Source organism: Hipposideros armiger, unplaced genomic scaffold (genome assembly GCF_001890085.2).
Source record: "Hipposideros armiger isolate ML-2016 unplaced genomic scaffold, ASM189008v1 scaffold_196, whole genome shotgun sequence".
NCBI lineage: Eukaryota > Metazoa > Chordata > Mammalia > Chiroptera > Hipposideridae > Hipposideros > Hipposideros armiger.
The window spans coordinates 1,352,709-1,370,600 of NW_017731546.1; the positions used below are offsets into that span (position 1 = coordinate 1,352,709).

Genomic DNA, 17,892 nt, shown 5'->3' on the forward strand with positions numbered 1-17,892 from the left:
AGAGAGAGAGAGAGAGAGAGAGAGAGAGAGAGAGAGAGAAAAGCTTAATAAAACCAACACTTTGGTGAAGCACAGCCTTACATCTGTGTCTCCTCCACTATCCAAATCTGATGAATAAATTTATTGGGAGGCAGAGGTTGACAGTGACTACAGGGATCTAGGAGTCACAAAAGCTCTCTGAGCCAAACAAAGAAACATTTTTCATGGAAGGTGAGGCAAGGAACCTAAAATTGAAGCTAAAAAGACTGATACTGAAGAACTGAAAAGATATCGGAGAACTGCAAATAGTTACAAAATCAGTTTCAGGTTCTCCATCTCCAAGTGTCAGTCACTTCAAAAAAGCATCCTGCTACGATGGTGGCTCAGGACACTTGTGTGCTACGGTACTAGCCATGCTGTGTGGGTCAGAGGTCACAGCTTCCACATTCCGACATCTGTCTGTATTTTCTTGCCCTGAAACAATAGAAGGGGAACAAGGCTCGTTTGCTCCCACTTTGTTTAACCTAATTGTTAAACACAAAGGATCATTTCTCCATATTTAGAATTATTTTTCCTTGTTTCCCACTCCCATTTGTCTCCATAAAATTAAATACTATAAAAACTTAACCAAAAGGTTAAGTCCCCTATACATTATTAAAGTCCAGTAAATGTGACAGTCATACATCCCACTGGGGTCTATGGAACATGAAACATCAAGGAGCATGTTCACTAACATCAAAATATAGATAACAATTTGCACTATAATTATCCCACTAAAATAAGCCATGACTTGATTTTATGTCAACAGCAAAACTGCATTTTTCATATGAGAAAACTTTCATTTACCTTTATAATCTGTACTTTCATGATAAATGTTAAGAACTAATTATTAACTACAGTTTCTTCACATATAAATAAGTCACTAATAAAACGCTGAATGGACAGCTTAGAAGCAGCAAGAAAAAACAGAAGTATTTGTTCATTTAAAACAAAAAGGTCACTTTGAACTCTGTTATTTTAGCCTTCTCCAACCAATCAAAGAAAAATGGATAGTAGATATCAGAGGAAGAAAACATTTCAGTACAAAAACCTCTCAACTCACACCTGGACTATTTAATAAGAAGTCCATGAGATGCATATCCATTCTTAAAACATGTATTTCATTTATCGCCTTTTACACTGCATCCGCAACCACCAAAAATCCTACTTCTAATGAACTGAAGCGATCTGTGACATAAGTAATATTCAATCTGTGCCCAATTTAATCAGATTGACTGAGTCAGGTTACTTTGAAATTAATCTTAAGGAAGTTCTATTCTTACTGTACCCCATGGAAATAATGTCCCCAGGCGTCATCAAACAGATACAGCAGCAAGAAGTGTAGTACACATTTTTGGTAAAGTTTATTAGGCCATATGTTCTTCCAAATGTATCCAAAAATACAAAAATATAGTGGCAAATATAGCAGACTCAGTTGATATACTCTCATAATTTTTAATAAAAAATATGAATTTATTTCCAAAATTATTTGTTACAAGAATGGTTTAGTAATGAGAAAGTGAAAGCCTATATTTCAGGGATAAAAAGGCTCTGATTTCATATAATGCTCCTCAAAGCACCCAAAATGCTGCTTCTTTTTTTTTTTGGGCACCTACAGTTTTTTCCAATACCTCTTACTGAAGAAACATTTCTGGTACCGCTAGGCAATGGAAAAAAAGAATTAATCAACAAAGAAAAAGGAGTGCTTCGTACAGTCAGAAAAAGGAAATCAGGATTTGGGTTAGTAATAGAGAGTCTATTAATACATTACTTTGGAATTAACAATTAGATATAAACTTCAAGAGGAAATTATATATGTAAACATGGTGCAGCCCAGTAGTGAACATTAAAATGAAATATAACTGGGTTTAAAATATATTATTACTACGTTAAAACATCCTTTTTTGTCAACTAAATACAAGAAGATAGCATTTTAATGAGCTCACAAATAACTCTTAAGTTAGAGCTTTAAATGTGGAGCCCTGACAAAACGATTATACAGTGGTTTAGTCCTTTTCTATCGTCCATATTCATTTCCGGACCATTTTCATGAAAGAAATAAAATCGGTCTTAAAACAAGATGGCTGCTTCTAGGGGGGAAAAAAAAAGAAAAACGCTGATTTGACTGAAAGAAGCCAAAAACCTAGCTTTTCTAAATCGGGAAACAAGAACTTAGTCATATATTTTTTCTAATCTCCAAATATGTATTCATGCACTTTCACAAAGAAACTTATGGGTTACACTGTGCAGTTATTTAAAATTATTAATAACAAAGCAATTTTTTTAAAGGTCTAATCTCTGTGTGCCAATAACTTGATTGTCCAACACATATACACAGAGGTATCACATGACCAAAATTCCCATTTATACTTCATATCAGGATCATGATGATCAGTCATGAAAATCAAATCTCCTAAAAAGTAATAATAGGAATATCGATACCTTACATCTCTTAAAGGATCTTATCATAAAATGTCCAGTGATACCCTGTTACAAACACATCAACTGTATTTGGCTTTTTAAATTAAATACCCTGTTAGACAGTCTCTCCTTGAATTGTACTTTGCTGACCTTCCCTGAAGCAAATGGCATAGTAATTCTATGACACGACACACATATAAAAATTAAAAACATTGCCTACATTTTGAAATAATGTTTAAATAGATTGTTTTAAATCACTCAAAACTATTTTTATTTCTCACTTGAGGAGAAAATAAGGCCTGACAGTAACATTTTCTTCAAGCTGTCAACTGTCAATTGTATGAAGGATGTTTCTAAAGATGACAAGGTTTATTTTTCCTTATTGAAAATGATAGAATCCTACCTGAATGAAGGCTGGCTAAGCTAACCATCGCTGTGGTACACTACTGTCTCTCAGCAACTTGCTAACTTGAACTAGAAGTTTTCGCTATTTTAAAATAATGTTTTTGTTGAAAACTATGGCTCACTGTTTGACAATGATATTCAAATGCCTCAAAATCATGAGTTTACATCCACACACATTTCAGATTCTAAAACAGTGCAGCAATATCAGCAGTTTACAATGAATCCTTTAAAGTACAATAAGGAGTATAGATTATCAAGAACACTAAAGTAGAAGGAATTTGTTTCTGGTGAAAACGACGCATGACAGTTATGGTATAGAAAAACTTGCATTATTACTTTTTAATTTTAAACTAAGTGCTTCTGTCTCATTGTGCTGCCTTGGTTATGACTGACTTAATTTTGAAAACATAAATACAGACAAATTTAAGAGGAAACAGATCTGGTAGTAAGTAATATCCCATTCAGAAACACTGAAAGTTCAAATTAATCACAAGGAACTTTTCTACAAAATAGCTCGAGACACAGACAAAAATATAAATCTAATAATATAAGTCAGGCCCTTAAAAGAGACAGTAATTTATTGACGTTTGGCTGTCTAAGACCACCATCATAAGACAAATTAATAAAAGTGAATATTAATACCTCATTCTCATACTCCTGTTTGAGGTTTTTATACCTGAAAATGAAGGTGTTATCCGTCACAAATGATTAAAAAGCAATTTTTCTCAGTTCCGAATACTGATCCTGACTATCTTGGGTAAGTGACCAGGGCCTTCCTCACTGTGCTTAGGGACATTCACAAAAATGAAGAGGGTTGAGTGCCATCTTAAAAAAAAAACTATTAAGTAAGCGATTTATACTGAGGGGGAAAAAAAAACAAAAACAAAAACAAACAAACAAAAAACTCCATGAAGCAATAGACCAAATGCTACCCACATGTAAAATTGATTTCTTAACATTTTCTTATGTTTTGCTCATTTCATATTTTAATGTTTTCTTTCTCAAAGGTATTTTCTTTTGGCATATACTTCTCCCAAGCTTGCAAAGACCAGGACTCCTGAAGGACTAATTGTATTCATTCATTTTCTTGGCCCAGCATGAAGCTGTAGCTTGCTTGGTACATAGCAACAGGGGAGAAAAGGAGGCGTTCATCTTTATCTGTCCCTATCCAACAGGAAATCAGGCCAGTGGACAGAATGCAATGAAATCCCTGTTCAGAAGGCATCTCGCAAGATTAAATGGTGAGAAATTCACAAGGTTAATTTGCCCCAAGATAACTAAGTGCTCCTTCCAAACCTGAACCTCAGCATTCAAAGGTGGAAGCCTCTAAAGCTATTGATTATCAGCCAGAACACACATGTCAACAAGGTATTCGTTCAGGGAGCCAATGGTTTCGTTAATACCACCACTAACTAAAATCAACTAACAGGGAGTAAGGAGCTACTGCAGGCCTCTGTCCGATTCTTTTAATCACAAGGAGTTTATTAACCTTGGTCTCACACTGGAGATGCCAAATTAGACTACACAGACAAGTGTGCCTCAAATAGCACTGACGCTCCAGTCATCTAAAGACAGTTGGCTTTTTCTGATAGCTTATTATGAATATATAATACAAGGAATAAAATGGATGGAACATAACCTCTCAGTAGCTAACTCTGCTTTTCAAATTTCTATGGAAAACTGGCCAAAACCAAGAAGCCTACTTTTCTTTACAAATTCTAGATAAAAATTGGGGGAGGGAAGGATTCACTTCTAGGGCTTTATAGGTCTCCTATAAATGGATGAGGGTAAAAACATGAGACATAAATCGCCGCCATACAGCTTTATTTTTATCTAGGTGTCTACATAAATTCTGATATAAGTATCAAAATAATAAAGTCCCCCCATTATATCTAATAAACTGATACATAGAGGCTCAGCGTTAATAAAGTTAAAAGAGTCTAAGTAATGGCTTTTAGTTGAAGAACTTTTGTTTCTAACATATAAAAATATTACTTAAAACACTGAAAGTTTCAAAAATAAAGTGAATGCTTTACAAGTTTTGTGATAAAACTCATTCAAAACTAAGATCAACTTTCCATCTTTCCTCAAAACAAATTCTTAGATTTAAACCAAACTGATTTCATTTATTTGTCAGTGAAAAAGGAACAGTGCTGGTATACTGGTATACATATATTATAACACAGATGGGTCAAATTTTTTAAAATGAGAAAAGTGAATTTTGAAAGAGGAAAAACAACCAGCAAGAGACTGATCAGAAAAGTATGATGGGTTTGATTTTTATATCAAAGAATCAGGCATAGAGAAATATCTTTTAGAAATGTTACAATAAATGTTCCTACTGTATATTTAAAATAAAAATTATTTCTCTCTACTTAGCCACATACATACGACCTACACGTACACATGACTTATACTACCAGGAGGATTTGGGAGTGCTGACCTAGAATTCACATTCACTTTCACAACTCCAAGATTATATGTTAACAAAACTAAATGGTGTCAATTACCTGCTACTTGAACATGAAATATTTAATTTACAAGTTCCTAAAAGAATTGAAAAAGTCCAAAGAAAACATACAATTAGGTTAAAATTTAGTAAAACCCGGGTGAATTACAGAGGTATATTTTCCTGTAAGAGATTAACATTTTAACTTGGTGATAATCAAACCTTAACAGAAGCAAAGCACTAAATGAGGAGAATCAGTATTCTTAAAGTGTGCTGGTTATATCTGCCACTATTGCATCCACTAATGCCAACCAGTAGGGGACATCTTTAATTACCCCAGCATCATTTTGGCAACTGGTTAGAATAATCCAAGGACTTTTCAATATATGATGTATAAAAGAATATTCTCATTGGAAGCACCCAACCATTTATAGCATACTTCAGATTAAGTAGCATGTTTTTAATCTTGATTCATCTCTGTCTTTATAAGGGTAGCTACTAAGGGAGAATGTAAATAAAGTTTTATTACTGAAAATCTTTTTCAAAGTTACTTAAAAGCTTTTTACATTCTTAAAGAAATTAAGGACAAACAGTTATATTCTCCTTGATTTGGATTTTTTATTACTCAAAGTTACTTAGTAACATGCCGGCTCAGAATTCAGCACATTAAAAGGATCATTCCATTACCTTCATTGCTTAGGTGAAAGTCATAGAGTTTTTCAAAATTTTAAAATATGGAAGATGCATTTAGGCAAATGCTATCATATATTTCTGTTCAGACTGATAGTTCTCAGTTGCTGTTTCGGAGATTTGTGCCAATTCAAAACAAAATCAGTATGGACCATCGCCCAATAAATACTGGTGACTAAAAAGTTATCAGCATTTGAAAATTGAACATCCACTTCCCAGAAGTGAATACCTGGGAAGATAGATTCTAACTGTAAAACTATCTGACAGCAAGTAAGTTTAATATTTTTTCTTCTGTGAACCCAGATCAATGGGTGCTTAAGGTATCAATGGAGTCAGTAATGAAACCCGATATAGCGGATAAACAAACTCCTATATCTACACATTACAATATAAGATTTAAACCCTGTGATCAAGATATAATATTTAATTCTAATTTTATCTAAACATAGTTTTAAATTAAAGTCCATTAGTCTAAGCTAAAATATATTTACTTCATCTCGCACAGTATCATTAACAGTTTAATGTGTCTACTGAACTTTACTTCTAAGAGAAAACTTTTTTTAATCTATTGAAGTTGCATTTAAAGTTTTCCATTTCTTTTCAAAAAGTTGAAGACTTCTGATTATATTATTAGTTTAGCAAATTCTTAAAAGATAGGATTTATGTAAAACCAAAAGCCATGGCTAGACTACCTTACTAAAAAGGATAACATACATGAAAAGGAACTGTAAAACACTGAATTTATAACATTTAGGAAACCTGTGCAAATTTTCTAAGATACGTCTTCACTATCTTTTGTGATAAACTGTGTTTATTCCTAAATTATGTGTTTTGCATTTGGCTCCTTTTAGACTACATCCAAGCTGACTTTTTTAATGCATCAAAAAAGCATCATCTAATTCTACATTTCAGAAATGAATCTGCCTCCCAGTACCTACTTTTCAAACTATATTATTTTTTAAAGTAACTTTTAGTGTAATAACCTAGAAAGATAAATGAATCCATACACTCCTAAGCATACTAAAGTTAGGGCTGAATCTCTTGGGAGGCAGGGGTACATCATTCTTTCTTGTGAACATTATCAAACTGATAATGATCAGACAGAAAGGTATTTCCGCAAAACTCAAATCAGAATACTGACTTGAGAATACTCTTGGTATTTTAAAATTCTACAGATTAACTTTGTCTGGGCAGGTTCAAAGCTGCCATGGCTGGCATTCTGAGCAGAAGAGTTTTCTGCGGGCAAGGCATATCTATGAAAAACATGACCTGTGACAAAAATCAATGTGCTAATCTCAAAACAAATGACAGTATCAAACGCAGAAAACAGAGATAGCCTAAGATAAAATGTTCTCAAACTAACTCAGACTAGCTTGACAGGTTAAGAAGGAGGTGTTGCTGATTCTTACTGTTTTAACCCAGGATGACTGGAACACCCAAGTATCCCAATAAAGTAATACCGTGAGGAAAAAGATAGCACTGTGAAATTTGGAGTGGGAAAGTAAAGACAACCAAGAGCAAAATGTCCCAAATTCAACTAGCCAATGTCCCTGTTGTTTTATTTCATAAGGCACTCAAGTTCAGAAATATAAATTCCTCTCTTTCGTATATGCTGTCTAATAAAGCCCAAGGGGGAATAAAACCAACCAATATAATGAGGCTTGCTTTTAACACCATCACAACTGCAAAGCTTGCTCTATTTGTCTTGTCAGCTTTAATAAAAGGCATTTCCTCTAGCAGAATGGCTCCTCTTTCTCTTTTTCTAATAGTGGTAAGTGGCATGTCAAAGAAGAAATAGCTTCCCATCCCCACCACCCACCTCCAGGAGACTTTTTTCTTAACCAAACTTTCAGGACTGTCTCCACTTTTGCCAGGCATTGAAATTAGGACTTGGGTTATCTGGGTGTGACTATCTTTCCTGGGGTAGGTAGCAAGCAGGACATGGAGAGCTCTTTCTCCTTTCGGCAACCAGTGACCGCTTGTGGGGAAATCTGCCCATCTTCACCTGAGCTGACATTACTTAAAGTGGGGAATTCCCCCCAACACACCCTACCCACCCCATACCTGCATAACGTTTGGAGGCGGGAGGACCGCGGAGAGGGCCACCGGGAGGTAGAATGCATTAGAAGCGCCCTCCGAGCCCCTCTCCCCAGGCGCGCTGGGCGCAAAGCAACCAGACTCTCCACTCCGTCTCCCGCCTCTCTCCTCCCAACTTCCCCTGCTGCCCAGAGAAAAACCTGAGATTTTAGGCATAATCGATGCTATTTCCCTACTGGGCAGGCACCGAGACCAGCCCACAGCTGGAAGCTGGCCTCGGTCCTTAGAGAGGCTGAACAATTTGGGACCAGCGGTGCCGATTGCTTGCCCACAGGCCCGGGAGAAAGTAAGGCTTGGAGTTGTTTTGGATTGGGAGGGGTCCTCCCGGCACTCTGGACAACCCCCACCCCAACCCTACTCTCAGGGCTCGTGAACACGGGACGTCTGCGGGTGGCCAGGGTCCAGCAGGAGTGCTAGGGCGGCCGCGGGCGCCCACCTCTAGCCTTCCGCGTACACGGCAGGCTTCGGGGACTGCCGCAAAACGGTTCCAAGTAACCGCGCGTGTTCGTCTGGCTGCACACCGCCAGGCCACGGACGAAGAGCTCCCACCTCCCGGCTAGGCCAAATCCAGCAGCCCGCTCCGCACACATGACGTAACCCGGCATTAGATCAAACTTTCTGGCACCTTGAGCCCACCCAGGGGTGGAGGAGGTGGGAGAATTTTCTCTACTGCCAAGAGCGCCGGGCCCAGACTAACCCACCCGCCGGATGATTTGCTCGCAGTTAAAGAGGAAAATAACAACCTAAAGCTTCCGATTCCCAGCCCCCCCCCCCACTTTCCCCAGCCCGTGCGCTCTCTGAGCGCACCGAGAAAAGAAAAGATTAAAATGAGAAAGAAAAAAAAGGAAAACTTTGGGGATGTTTGGCGGGTTCTCCCTGCAGTACCTGCGCGCCCACGCTGCAGGCGGAGAGCTCCTGGCGGTGTGCATCCGGAGCTCACGGTGCCCAAGCCCTGCGCTGGTATCGGGATGCTGGCCAGCCTGCCCGGGAGGGAAAGCGGGAAAGTCTCGACTCCCCGGCTCCCGCCTTTTCCGAGTCTCCTCGCTCTCCGCAGAGGCAGCCGGTCGAGCAGACCCGGGGGCTCCCAGGGGCGCCCGGCCTCTCCACGGTGTTTTAACAAAGAGGGGCGCGTCGGGAGCGCTTCCCGCGGGCGCCTCGAAAGCCATCACCGCCCGGGCTACGCAGTCTCCGAGGGTGCGCGCTCCTTCGGCAGGGCCCCAAGGCCCGGGTAGCCCCTGCTCTTCGCCTTCTATTGCCTTACCTGGGGTTGCTGCTGTTCCAGTAGACGGCGTAGCGGTCGGCGACGGCCTTGGAGCCCGGGTCCTGGCTGAATACACACATCCAGAGCACCAGAAACATCAGCGTCAACATCTCCACGTGCAACATCACGCCTGGCCAGCGGCGGAGCCCGGGACGCGCCACTCCGGGGAGAGAGCAGGGATCCGGAGGGAGGGAGGCGTACAACGAGAGCGAGAGAGCGGGAGCCAAATAAATATGAATAAATAAAAACGAAGAGGGGCGACAGAAGAAAGAGGCACACACCAAGCTGGGGAGGGGGAGGAGGGAGAGAAGAATAGAAGGCAGTGGCGTGGAGGGGCTACAGACAAACTCACACCCCCCCCCCACTGGAGGGTTCAGAAGGAAAAAAGAAATCACAAGATGGAGAGAAGCGTGCGTGTGTGGTGGCGGCAACCAAGGCGGGGGAAGGGGTGCCAAGCTGTGTCTCGGGCGGCGGCGGCGGCGGCAGGCGGGTCACCCGGGGAGAAGTAGGTGTGCGCCGGGGCGGGCGGCAGCAGCGCGAGTCGGGGCAGGCGGCGGCGCACGCTGCACAGTCACCGGGTGTTGCGCGCCGCGGCCGCGGGGAGACATACACTGGCCCGCCGGGCCCCGCTCAGCGTCGGCGCCGCGAGCTGCGCACGGCTCCGCCGCCGCCCAGCGCCCTCGCAGTGCGCCCCGCTTCGCTCCAAGTTACTTTGGCGGCCGGTGGGAAACTGCGGGAGGATGGCTCCGTGTGGACGGGGGGCTTCGCGCCTGTGGCCCCAGGAGTCTGAAAAGCCTCTTCCACCGCCTCTTCTGTGCCTTCGCTGGGCAACCCCTGGAAATCTCGGAGCGAGTCGTACGTGCTGCGGAGTCGGGGCGCTGAACCGAGAAGGGTGGGGATCTGGAGCCACAAACCCAACCCCGCCGGCGTTCTGGGACTGGTTAAGCGGCGACTAAGCTGGCGAGGAGCGGTCTTGCCTCACCAACCTCAAAGAAAAGTTTGGCTCTTCGCGTCTTCCGGCAGGTTCCCCGGCGGAGTCGGACTGCGGCGGCGGCAGCGGCGGGAGACAACACCGCAGGCGCTGGCGGAGCCTCGGGGATTTCTCGAGCGTGCTTTTCTACGCGGAGGGTGTGGGTGCACCAGAGTGAATGAAGAGCAGAGGTTACGAACCAGACAGCCAGGTGGAGCTGGGATGCCCAAACCTGCAGGACGACGCCAACCCAACAGCTCCGCTGGAGAGCGGGAGGGGAAACAATCACTTTCAAATGAATCCGTCCAACTCCTGATGGGCTGATGTCAGTCTCCGATCGCCTTCCAGGAGCAAGACTGCGCCCCCAGAAGCAGTGCCAAGAGCCCCGGGTGAGCTCTCAGAAGTGTCCCTGCGACTCCAACGGGTCCGGCCCCAAGCCCAGCAACTTGTAGAGACGCATCAATCAGTTTGAAATGGAGAGAGAAAAAAGAGAGAGAGAGAGAGAGAGCGCACGAGAGAGTGGCACCTCCCAGATGACTACATCAGAAAACCTTGCCGATCGGGCTCCCGCAGCTGCTTCCCTTTCCCTCCTTGGGCACAGCAGCAACAAGAGGTGAAAATCAACCGAATCCTAAAACCCCTACCAGGAGGGAAAATAAACTTGAGTGCAGCAGCAGCAGCAGCACGAGCAGCCCGGGGAGGGATTGAAACGACTGGCGAGAAGTGGAAAAGGGTAAAAGTCAGTTTTGCAAAAGAGGAAAAAAAAAAAAAAAAAGAGAGACAGAAAAAATGCTTTATGGGAAAAATCTCCTCGGGCACGCCCCCTCGCTAATGACCTGCGTGTAAAGCCGACAGCAGCGGCAACCCAGCAGCTGCAGCCGCGCGAGAGCGCGAGGCTGCGCGCGTGAACGTGGGCGGCACGGCGGGTGTAGGGGCGTGTAACGCAGGGCGCGGGGCTGGCAGGCAACTCGAGTGCCGGGTGTGAGCTCTGGACGGAGCAGGGGGAGGCGCCGCCAGCCCGAGCCCAGCACTGCCGCCGCCTCAGCCCGGGTCATGTGGGCTGCTCCCGGCCCCCACCACCACCCCCGCCGGTGCAGTTTACTTGGGAAGAGGGTGTGGGGGGGTGCCAGGAGCAGCCAGTCAGGGAACGGCCTGCTGTTTGCTTACGGATCGGGATTTTTTTCCTCTCTCTTTACTGCAACCGGATTGGTTTGCTCCACGAGAAAGAGGCGTTTTCCTAATCTCCTCCCTTCCTCACGCCTCCTACCCCCTCCTCGGCACCACCTTCCAGAAACCTGACTAATTGAATTACTGGGAGTGCCGAGGCGCCCTCTCCTCCTCCGGAACCCAGCAGTCGCGCGTAACCCTTTGGATGCTGAATTCCGTCTGGACTGAGGAATGATTTGACATCTTTTTACCTAAGGATGGGTTCTTTCAATTACAAAGAGACCGGTTCCCACCCTGTGGCGGGAGAGCCGAATTCTGTTTCCTGGGCCCCTCAGGTGACATGAAGAAGTCCCAGCAGACGGGCTGGCAGAAAGCCTCAGTAAATTCCTGCCCTGTTCACAACGCCCATAGCCCGGCGCTGGGTTATCTGGAAACCTGAGCAGCTCTCCTGTGGCTTTCAACTGTTCTTACTACCAGGGATTTCAAGGTTCATGAACAGGAAACAAGATTTTCCTTTAAAGTGATGCTCTGAAAACACTTTTTTTTTTTAAATCGGGAAAAAAAATCACACTATAGAGTGATTACCATTCAGCGTGAACCTTCAGCAGGGAGGGAATGAATGCGGCCCGGGAGCCCGTCAGAAATACATTACACCTTTTCCATTTCCACCCCGAGGCTGGTTCGCTACCCGCTCCCCAAAGGATAAATGCTTTGAACGAAGTTGGTATGGGAAGAATCCTAGGCCAGGGAAGCCGGAGAATGAGCGCCCTTATTATTTGAAAAGGCCTCGCGTTCCCGGACTTATAGAGCAGGTTGCAGCACTTTGCCCCCCCACCCCCAGCCCACCCAGCCGCAACCGAGGCACGATTGCCTGACAACGAGGTGGTCACGGTTCCCGGGACGCGTCCCCCTGCTTTCCAGTGCCCGGGAAGCTAGCCAGGTGCCTGGCGCAGCGGGGCCACAAACCCTGGAGACTCGCGCTCGCAGGGCTCCGCGGGCTCGGGCCTGCGTGTTATTATTCTCTTTTGCTCGCTAGGGAGTTTGCTGCCTCAGTGGGAAAGGGCTGATCTCAAGAAAGAAAGCAGTTTAGTTTTACTTCCAAACTTGCCTGTCCTCCCCTTTACTTATTAGCCCAATAAAATCAAGTATCACGTTCTCCATCCTGCGCTTTCCAATCCTGGAGTTTGGGAAGGCGCGTCGGAACTGTTTGGAAGCGTCCAGACGCCCTCCAGTGGTGGGCCTGTAGTCCGCAGCCAGCGGAGATGTTGCCTGCAGCTCTGCCCAGCGGGATGGAATTTGATGGAGAATCTGGGGTCATGATCAATAAAGACTTGAGGGGAAAGGAGCAGTTCACACGAGCGTGGAATTACCTAGATGTTATGGGCCCTTGTCTAAAAGTTGAGTAGTTTCTCAATAACGGAAATTTTTTCCCGTTTGAAGAGATCCTGAAATTGTCCTAAGATAGAAACTCTTACGTTTGTGACTGGGTATAGATAAACTGCTATCTGTGTAATTATAGGCTCCACTACAGACCACGCTAACAAACCAACCACCTTCCTAAAAAAAAAAAAAAAAAAAAAAAAAAAAAAAAAGTAAACAGCATATTAGCACAAATGCTTCTTTACCATCAGTATAGTTAACACAATTCCAACAGTGACAAAGAAGTGGGGAAACAAACTAGAGAACTAAAGAATAAACTTATTTTCAAATCAAATTTTCATTTAAAAATTTATTTACTTTTCCTTCCTGGCCTGTAATCTTGCTGATGTTCAAGTTCTTAGCCTATTTTAGGGTGTGTTTGTTTTTTTCTGTTGCAGGAAGAATGCATTTATTTCTTCCCTCAGCCTTTTTGATAGTAGCTCAAATAGGTGCTCATATGACTGAGGCTGTTTTGCAGGAAATATTCTGGACCCTTTTAAAGGACGTCTGTATTTTTCAGAAGAAGAGAATTCACGACTTCTGTCTTGGGGAAAATGCTGAGCATCATCAGAGAGTCTTTTTAGTCAGGGAAATATCAGGTATCAGGGAGTTAGCAAACTGGCTTCCTGTGGCTTCAAAGCCAAAAGGAGTAAAGAAAAAGAAATTACATCCACTTATTTCCTATCTGAAAACACATTCTGTACCAAAATTGATATGTGAAAATTCAACATATCAAAAGAATATAGATATCCTAATATTTTAAATATCTCTAATTTATTTAAAGCCTGGAGAGTCCCATTTTAAACAAACAAACAAAAAATTAAACATTATGGCCTTAACATGATTTAAGGAGTTGGAATAATAGATATTGGAATTAGCAACTGCTGAGAACATAACTCAATGTCTGTGTGAAATAATTCATAAGCCTAAATCAAGTGCCTTCTTCTGGGGTTGATTATATACCTATAACTACTGCTATTGGAGTAACTAAGCAGTAAGATGATAGATACATACATACTTAGGATTTGAAGAGAAATTACTAACGGTGCATTTATTGCTAGGAATGTGACTTTGATTCTTCAGGAAACTATTCAAGTGATTTGAATATATACAAATCAGCATTATGTAAAATAATTATATTATGATTAGTCCACTGTCCCAGAGGCAATGACCTTTAAGCTGGCCTTGAAAGGATAAGTTGCATTTTGCCAAGTATAGAAGGAGGCTCAGATATGACAGGAAGAAAACAGCAAGCAGCTAAAAATTTATTGAAAGACTAAAAGTGCAGGGAGTGTTTAAATACTTTGAGTTTCACAGGACTGAAACAGGGTTGTAGGGAGCTGAGACCTGAAAAGTCAGTTGAGAATGGACTATAAAAGGGGTTAACTGCATTCTAAAAGCGTTTGGATTTAAAACGACAGGCAACCTAGTGCGCTGGTGGTTTTAAAACAAATAACATTGAAGCAATAATCACTATGCTTCAGATTAAAACACAAATAGGGATTTTATTTATTTATTTATTTATTTATGTATTTATTGTTTTTGGTCCTCAATCTAGATCGATGTTCCAACCTTGGCTATGAATTAGAATCACCAAGGGAGCTTTTTAGAAAAGAACAATACCAGAGCCCCACTCCCTTTAGTTGGTTAGGGGGGTGGAACCTGGGATCTGTAATTTTTAAAAGCTTCCCAGGGAATTCTAATGAGCACAGAGGATTGAGAATCACTGATCCAGGTAATTTATTTTTACCTTAACTACTTCAATATTTCAGGCAAAAAAAAAAGTAAGTTTTGTACTTATTTGTCTGGAGAAATGTTCCAGCTAACCATCAAAGCAGGAATGTTGATACTTTAGAGATCTGAATTTTATGATCCTCTCTATTAAAATGAAGGGATACTTTAAACATAATTCTCACATAGCACAGAATAGAATACCGTCTCCAAGAGGTGGTTGCAGGGTCAAAGCTTACTTTTAAATATTGGTCCATCTTCCTTTTTGGACTAGTTTGGACTTCCTGTTGGCATTAGCTGCCACCAGATAAAAGTGGAGTTCTATTGGGTCAAGTGTCCAGATAAATAAATAAGCTGGTAAGTCAAGCCCCACAGTCCACAGACTAAGTAACTCTTGTTTGATATGGCAGTTAAGTGGAAACTGATACCCAGAAGAGATAATAAAGGAAATAAACTCAAAAGCAAAGATTAAAGAAATAATAATTGACACAAAACCATGTAACAGACGACTAACTTAATGGTATTCAAGCTAACCCTGCTGTCTATCTTTCTAGAACATTGATAATTCATTCTGAAACCCCAAGAAACCCAGGTTCAATCACCAGTTCCCCCAGCTATCCTGCCCACAGGCTGTTTGAAGTTATTATATTTAATGAAGGCTTCTCCCCTATTCACCCCTTTTATAAGAAGTTTCTCAGAATCTTTAGAAATAAATCTTTGCTAGGTTTTCTCTCCTTAGGAAATGCTCCTTTTCTACTTCTTATCTAGCTGTCTCTTCTGTGTATAACCTAAAAGAGAGAAAAAGAAAACAACAAACACCTTCTACTAAATAGGGTTAAGTCCACGTCTCTACCGTCTTGTGATCTTCAACTTCCATCATGAATTTTCCACATTTCCTCATTCTCCTGTTACTTTCCTGATGCTTCCTGGAGTTTGTTTCACAGCTTCTCTTCTCCTGAACTCTGCGGATAAGTAGAAGGAGTTTTATAAGTTGTTGCAATATTCCGAAAGAGGCATTTAAAATTTTTTTGAACTACCCATCTATTTGTTGTTTTGCCCATTTCAAAACACAGTTTAAATAAGACCTGCACAGTCAGCTTTTTAAACATACAGAAGTTTGGGCTGTCATTTTGATAAACAACAAATCCATATAACTAGGTACATAGGTAAGTATGTGTTATGTTTCTGTGTATTACAAATGTGTATGTGCTTCAATGTAATTTTAAAGGAAGCAAACAAGAACTGTTTTTTCAACCAAATTTCACATCACTTTTCATATCAAGACTTTGGTCTATATACTGTAGAGTTATAGGATCAGTTTTCAACCATAAAGCTGAAATTGACAGATGATTATCTTTTACTATTTTAATATGTTTACTTTTTACTGTATTCCCCTCTTCACAGTTTTTAAATATAAATAATCAAAGAAAATTTATTTGCATATTACAAATCTAATCGATCGAGTAGTACACTGTATACTGTCAGTAAAGTATACTGTCCTAACATGTTCTTTGTAAATTATTAAACACTACATTCCTTACTTACAAGAATATACATTACCATGAATGCACATTAGCAAAAAATTAAAATTTTGTATTTATGTTTTATTACAATGGCAACCATAGACATCTAGAGCATAACTTTATTGAAATAAAAAGAATATAAGTAGCCTTTTCAGAAATAAAGTTAATTTGTACTTTTTTCATATTCAAACTAATAATTAGGATTTTTTTCCCCTCCAGCTTCATTTACCACCACCCAAAAAAGCACATAAATATGCATTTTTGTATTTCTTTGGTTGCTTAGAGATGGAAAAAAAAAAGCTAAAACACCTTTTATTTCATTGATGACACATATATACATGTAAAGCATATATATGAGCATATAGAGAGACAGACAAAAACAGAGAATTTATTTTTCAATCAACTGCACCCAAGATATTCATCAATTTCTGGAAGAATTCTATTTATTCATTTATTTATGCATTTATTTATTTATTTTAGAATTCTATTTAAAAATGAGTAGAGGATATAATACTTAGAGAGCATGATTTCATGAAATAGGAAATGCTATTTCTAAGCCTCGTTTTAGCTTTGGCTTTACTTTTGTCCTCAAGATCTAAACTGACTAAGCAAAGTGTAGAATTATGGTGAACTAAGAAATTCTTTCCTCAAATTATGTGCATTTCTTTTCAGATAAATGCCTGCTTTAGGGGAATTTGGATCCCTGTATTTTGGAGTGCAGATTTTTTTTTTTCTTTCAGTCATCTAAATCTTTCTCTCTCTCTCTCTCCCTTTCATTTCATTTGGCCACAGTAGAGATGGTCTTTTAAAATATACTATTAATTTTTTAAGAAAATTGTCCTCTTATTGCAGATTTATAACTCGAGTCTGAAACTTCCAAATACCTTATGCCAATATTATAAATTGTATTATGATGCTATAAAGTTACAGTTAAGGTATAATTTTTAAAAAGCATTTCATCTTGTAGTTGGAGATAATAGTTATAAAGCTGGTCTCTATAGAATCCACTGTAACTTGTGATCTTAGGACTTCAGACTTCAGACAATAATGCATAGGATTATTGGCCCAAACTTTTTTAAAATGAGAAATATTTTACTGAATTGTGTCTTTCTAAACTTGAGAGGAGGATGTATGCTCTTAAAATTACTACCTTTTAATCAGATTATCACTCCCCATTTCCTTTTTTTTGGCATATGATGTATACTAAATTGAATAGGATTTATTGGTTCAGCTAGATTCTGAATTGCCCTCTTTTCCTGTTTTCCTGTGGATTAGGACAGTGCATTTCTTAGCCTTTTTTCTTGAAATCCATCAGGATCTTTTATGTGGACTATCTAGTATTCTGCACACTTCCACTGCTTAATAAATATTACATTACAATATTAGCATAATAATAAATCATCTTAAAGTACTACATGGGCTATTAAGTGAGATCCTATTCAGTTTGAGCCAAGACATCAAAAAGTTTTATTTTCTCTATATGCATACAAAGTAATTTTCAAATTCCCTTTCCATGAAACGTCCTTGCATCCATAAGATTTCTACATATTACAACGTGAAGTAGTGAAGTGTGTATCTTCCGGTTATCTATTTCATTTGTTCAATTTAGTCTGGGGCCTGAATTTGTCATTTTAATAAAAGGAAATTTAAAACTGGGCAGACAAAAATGGAACTAACACCATTGGTCACATACATGCCCCTTTTCCCAATGGCAATTCTAAAACCTTTTGTTTTTTAAAGA

General features: G+C 40.8%; 1 protein-coding gene across 5 annotated transcripts in view; it reads right to left on the reverse strand.

Annotated features, from left to right (window-relative positions):
* Positions 1–12,408, reverse strand: part of EFNA5 (ephrin A5) — a 286,192-nt gene extending 273,784 nt beyond the window's left edge. The window contains exons 1-3 of one of the 5 annotated variants that reach the window (XM_019653140.1): positions 9,837–12,408; positions 9,342–9,471; positions 8,966–9,060 (exon numbers count right to left, since the gene is read on the reverse strand). In XM_019653140.1, the coding sequence (XP_019508685.1) occupies positions 8,966–9,060; positions 9,342–9,471; positions 9,837–9,949 (338 nt within the window). In that variant the 5' untranslated portion in view covers positions 9,950–12,408. Of the gene's footprint in view, positions 1–8,965; positions 9,061–9,341; positions 9,502–9,836 lie in introns of all 5 variants that reach the window. The other 4 variants (XM_019653138.1, XM_019653143.1, XM_019653141.1 and 1 more) reach the window with 4 other exon arrangements.
* Between the last annotated feature and the right edge of the window lie 5,484 nt (positions 12,409–17,892).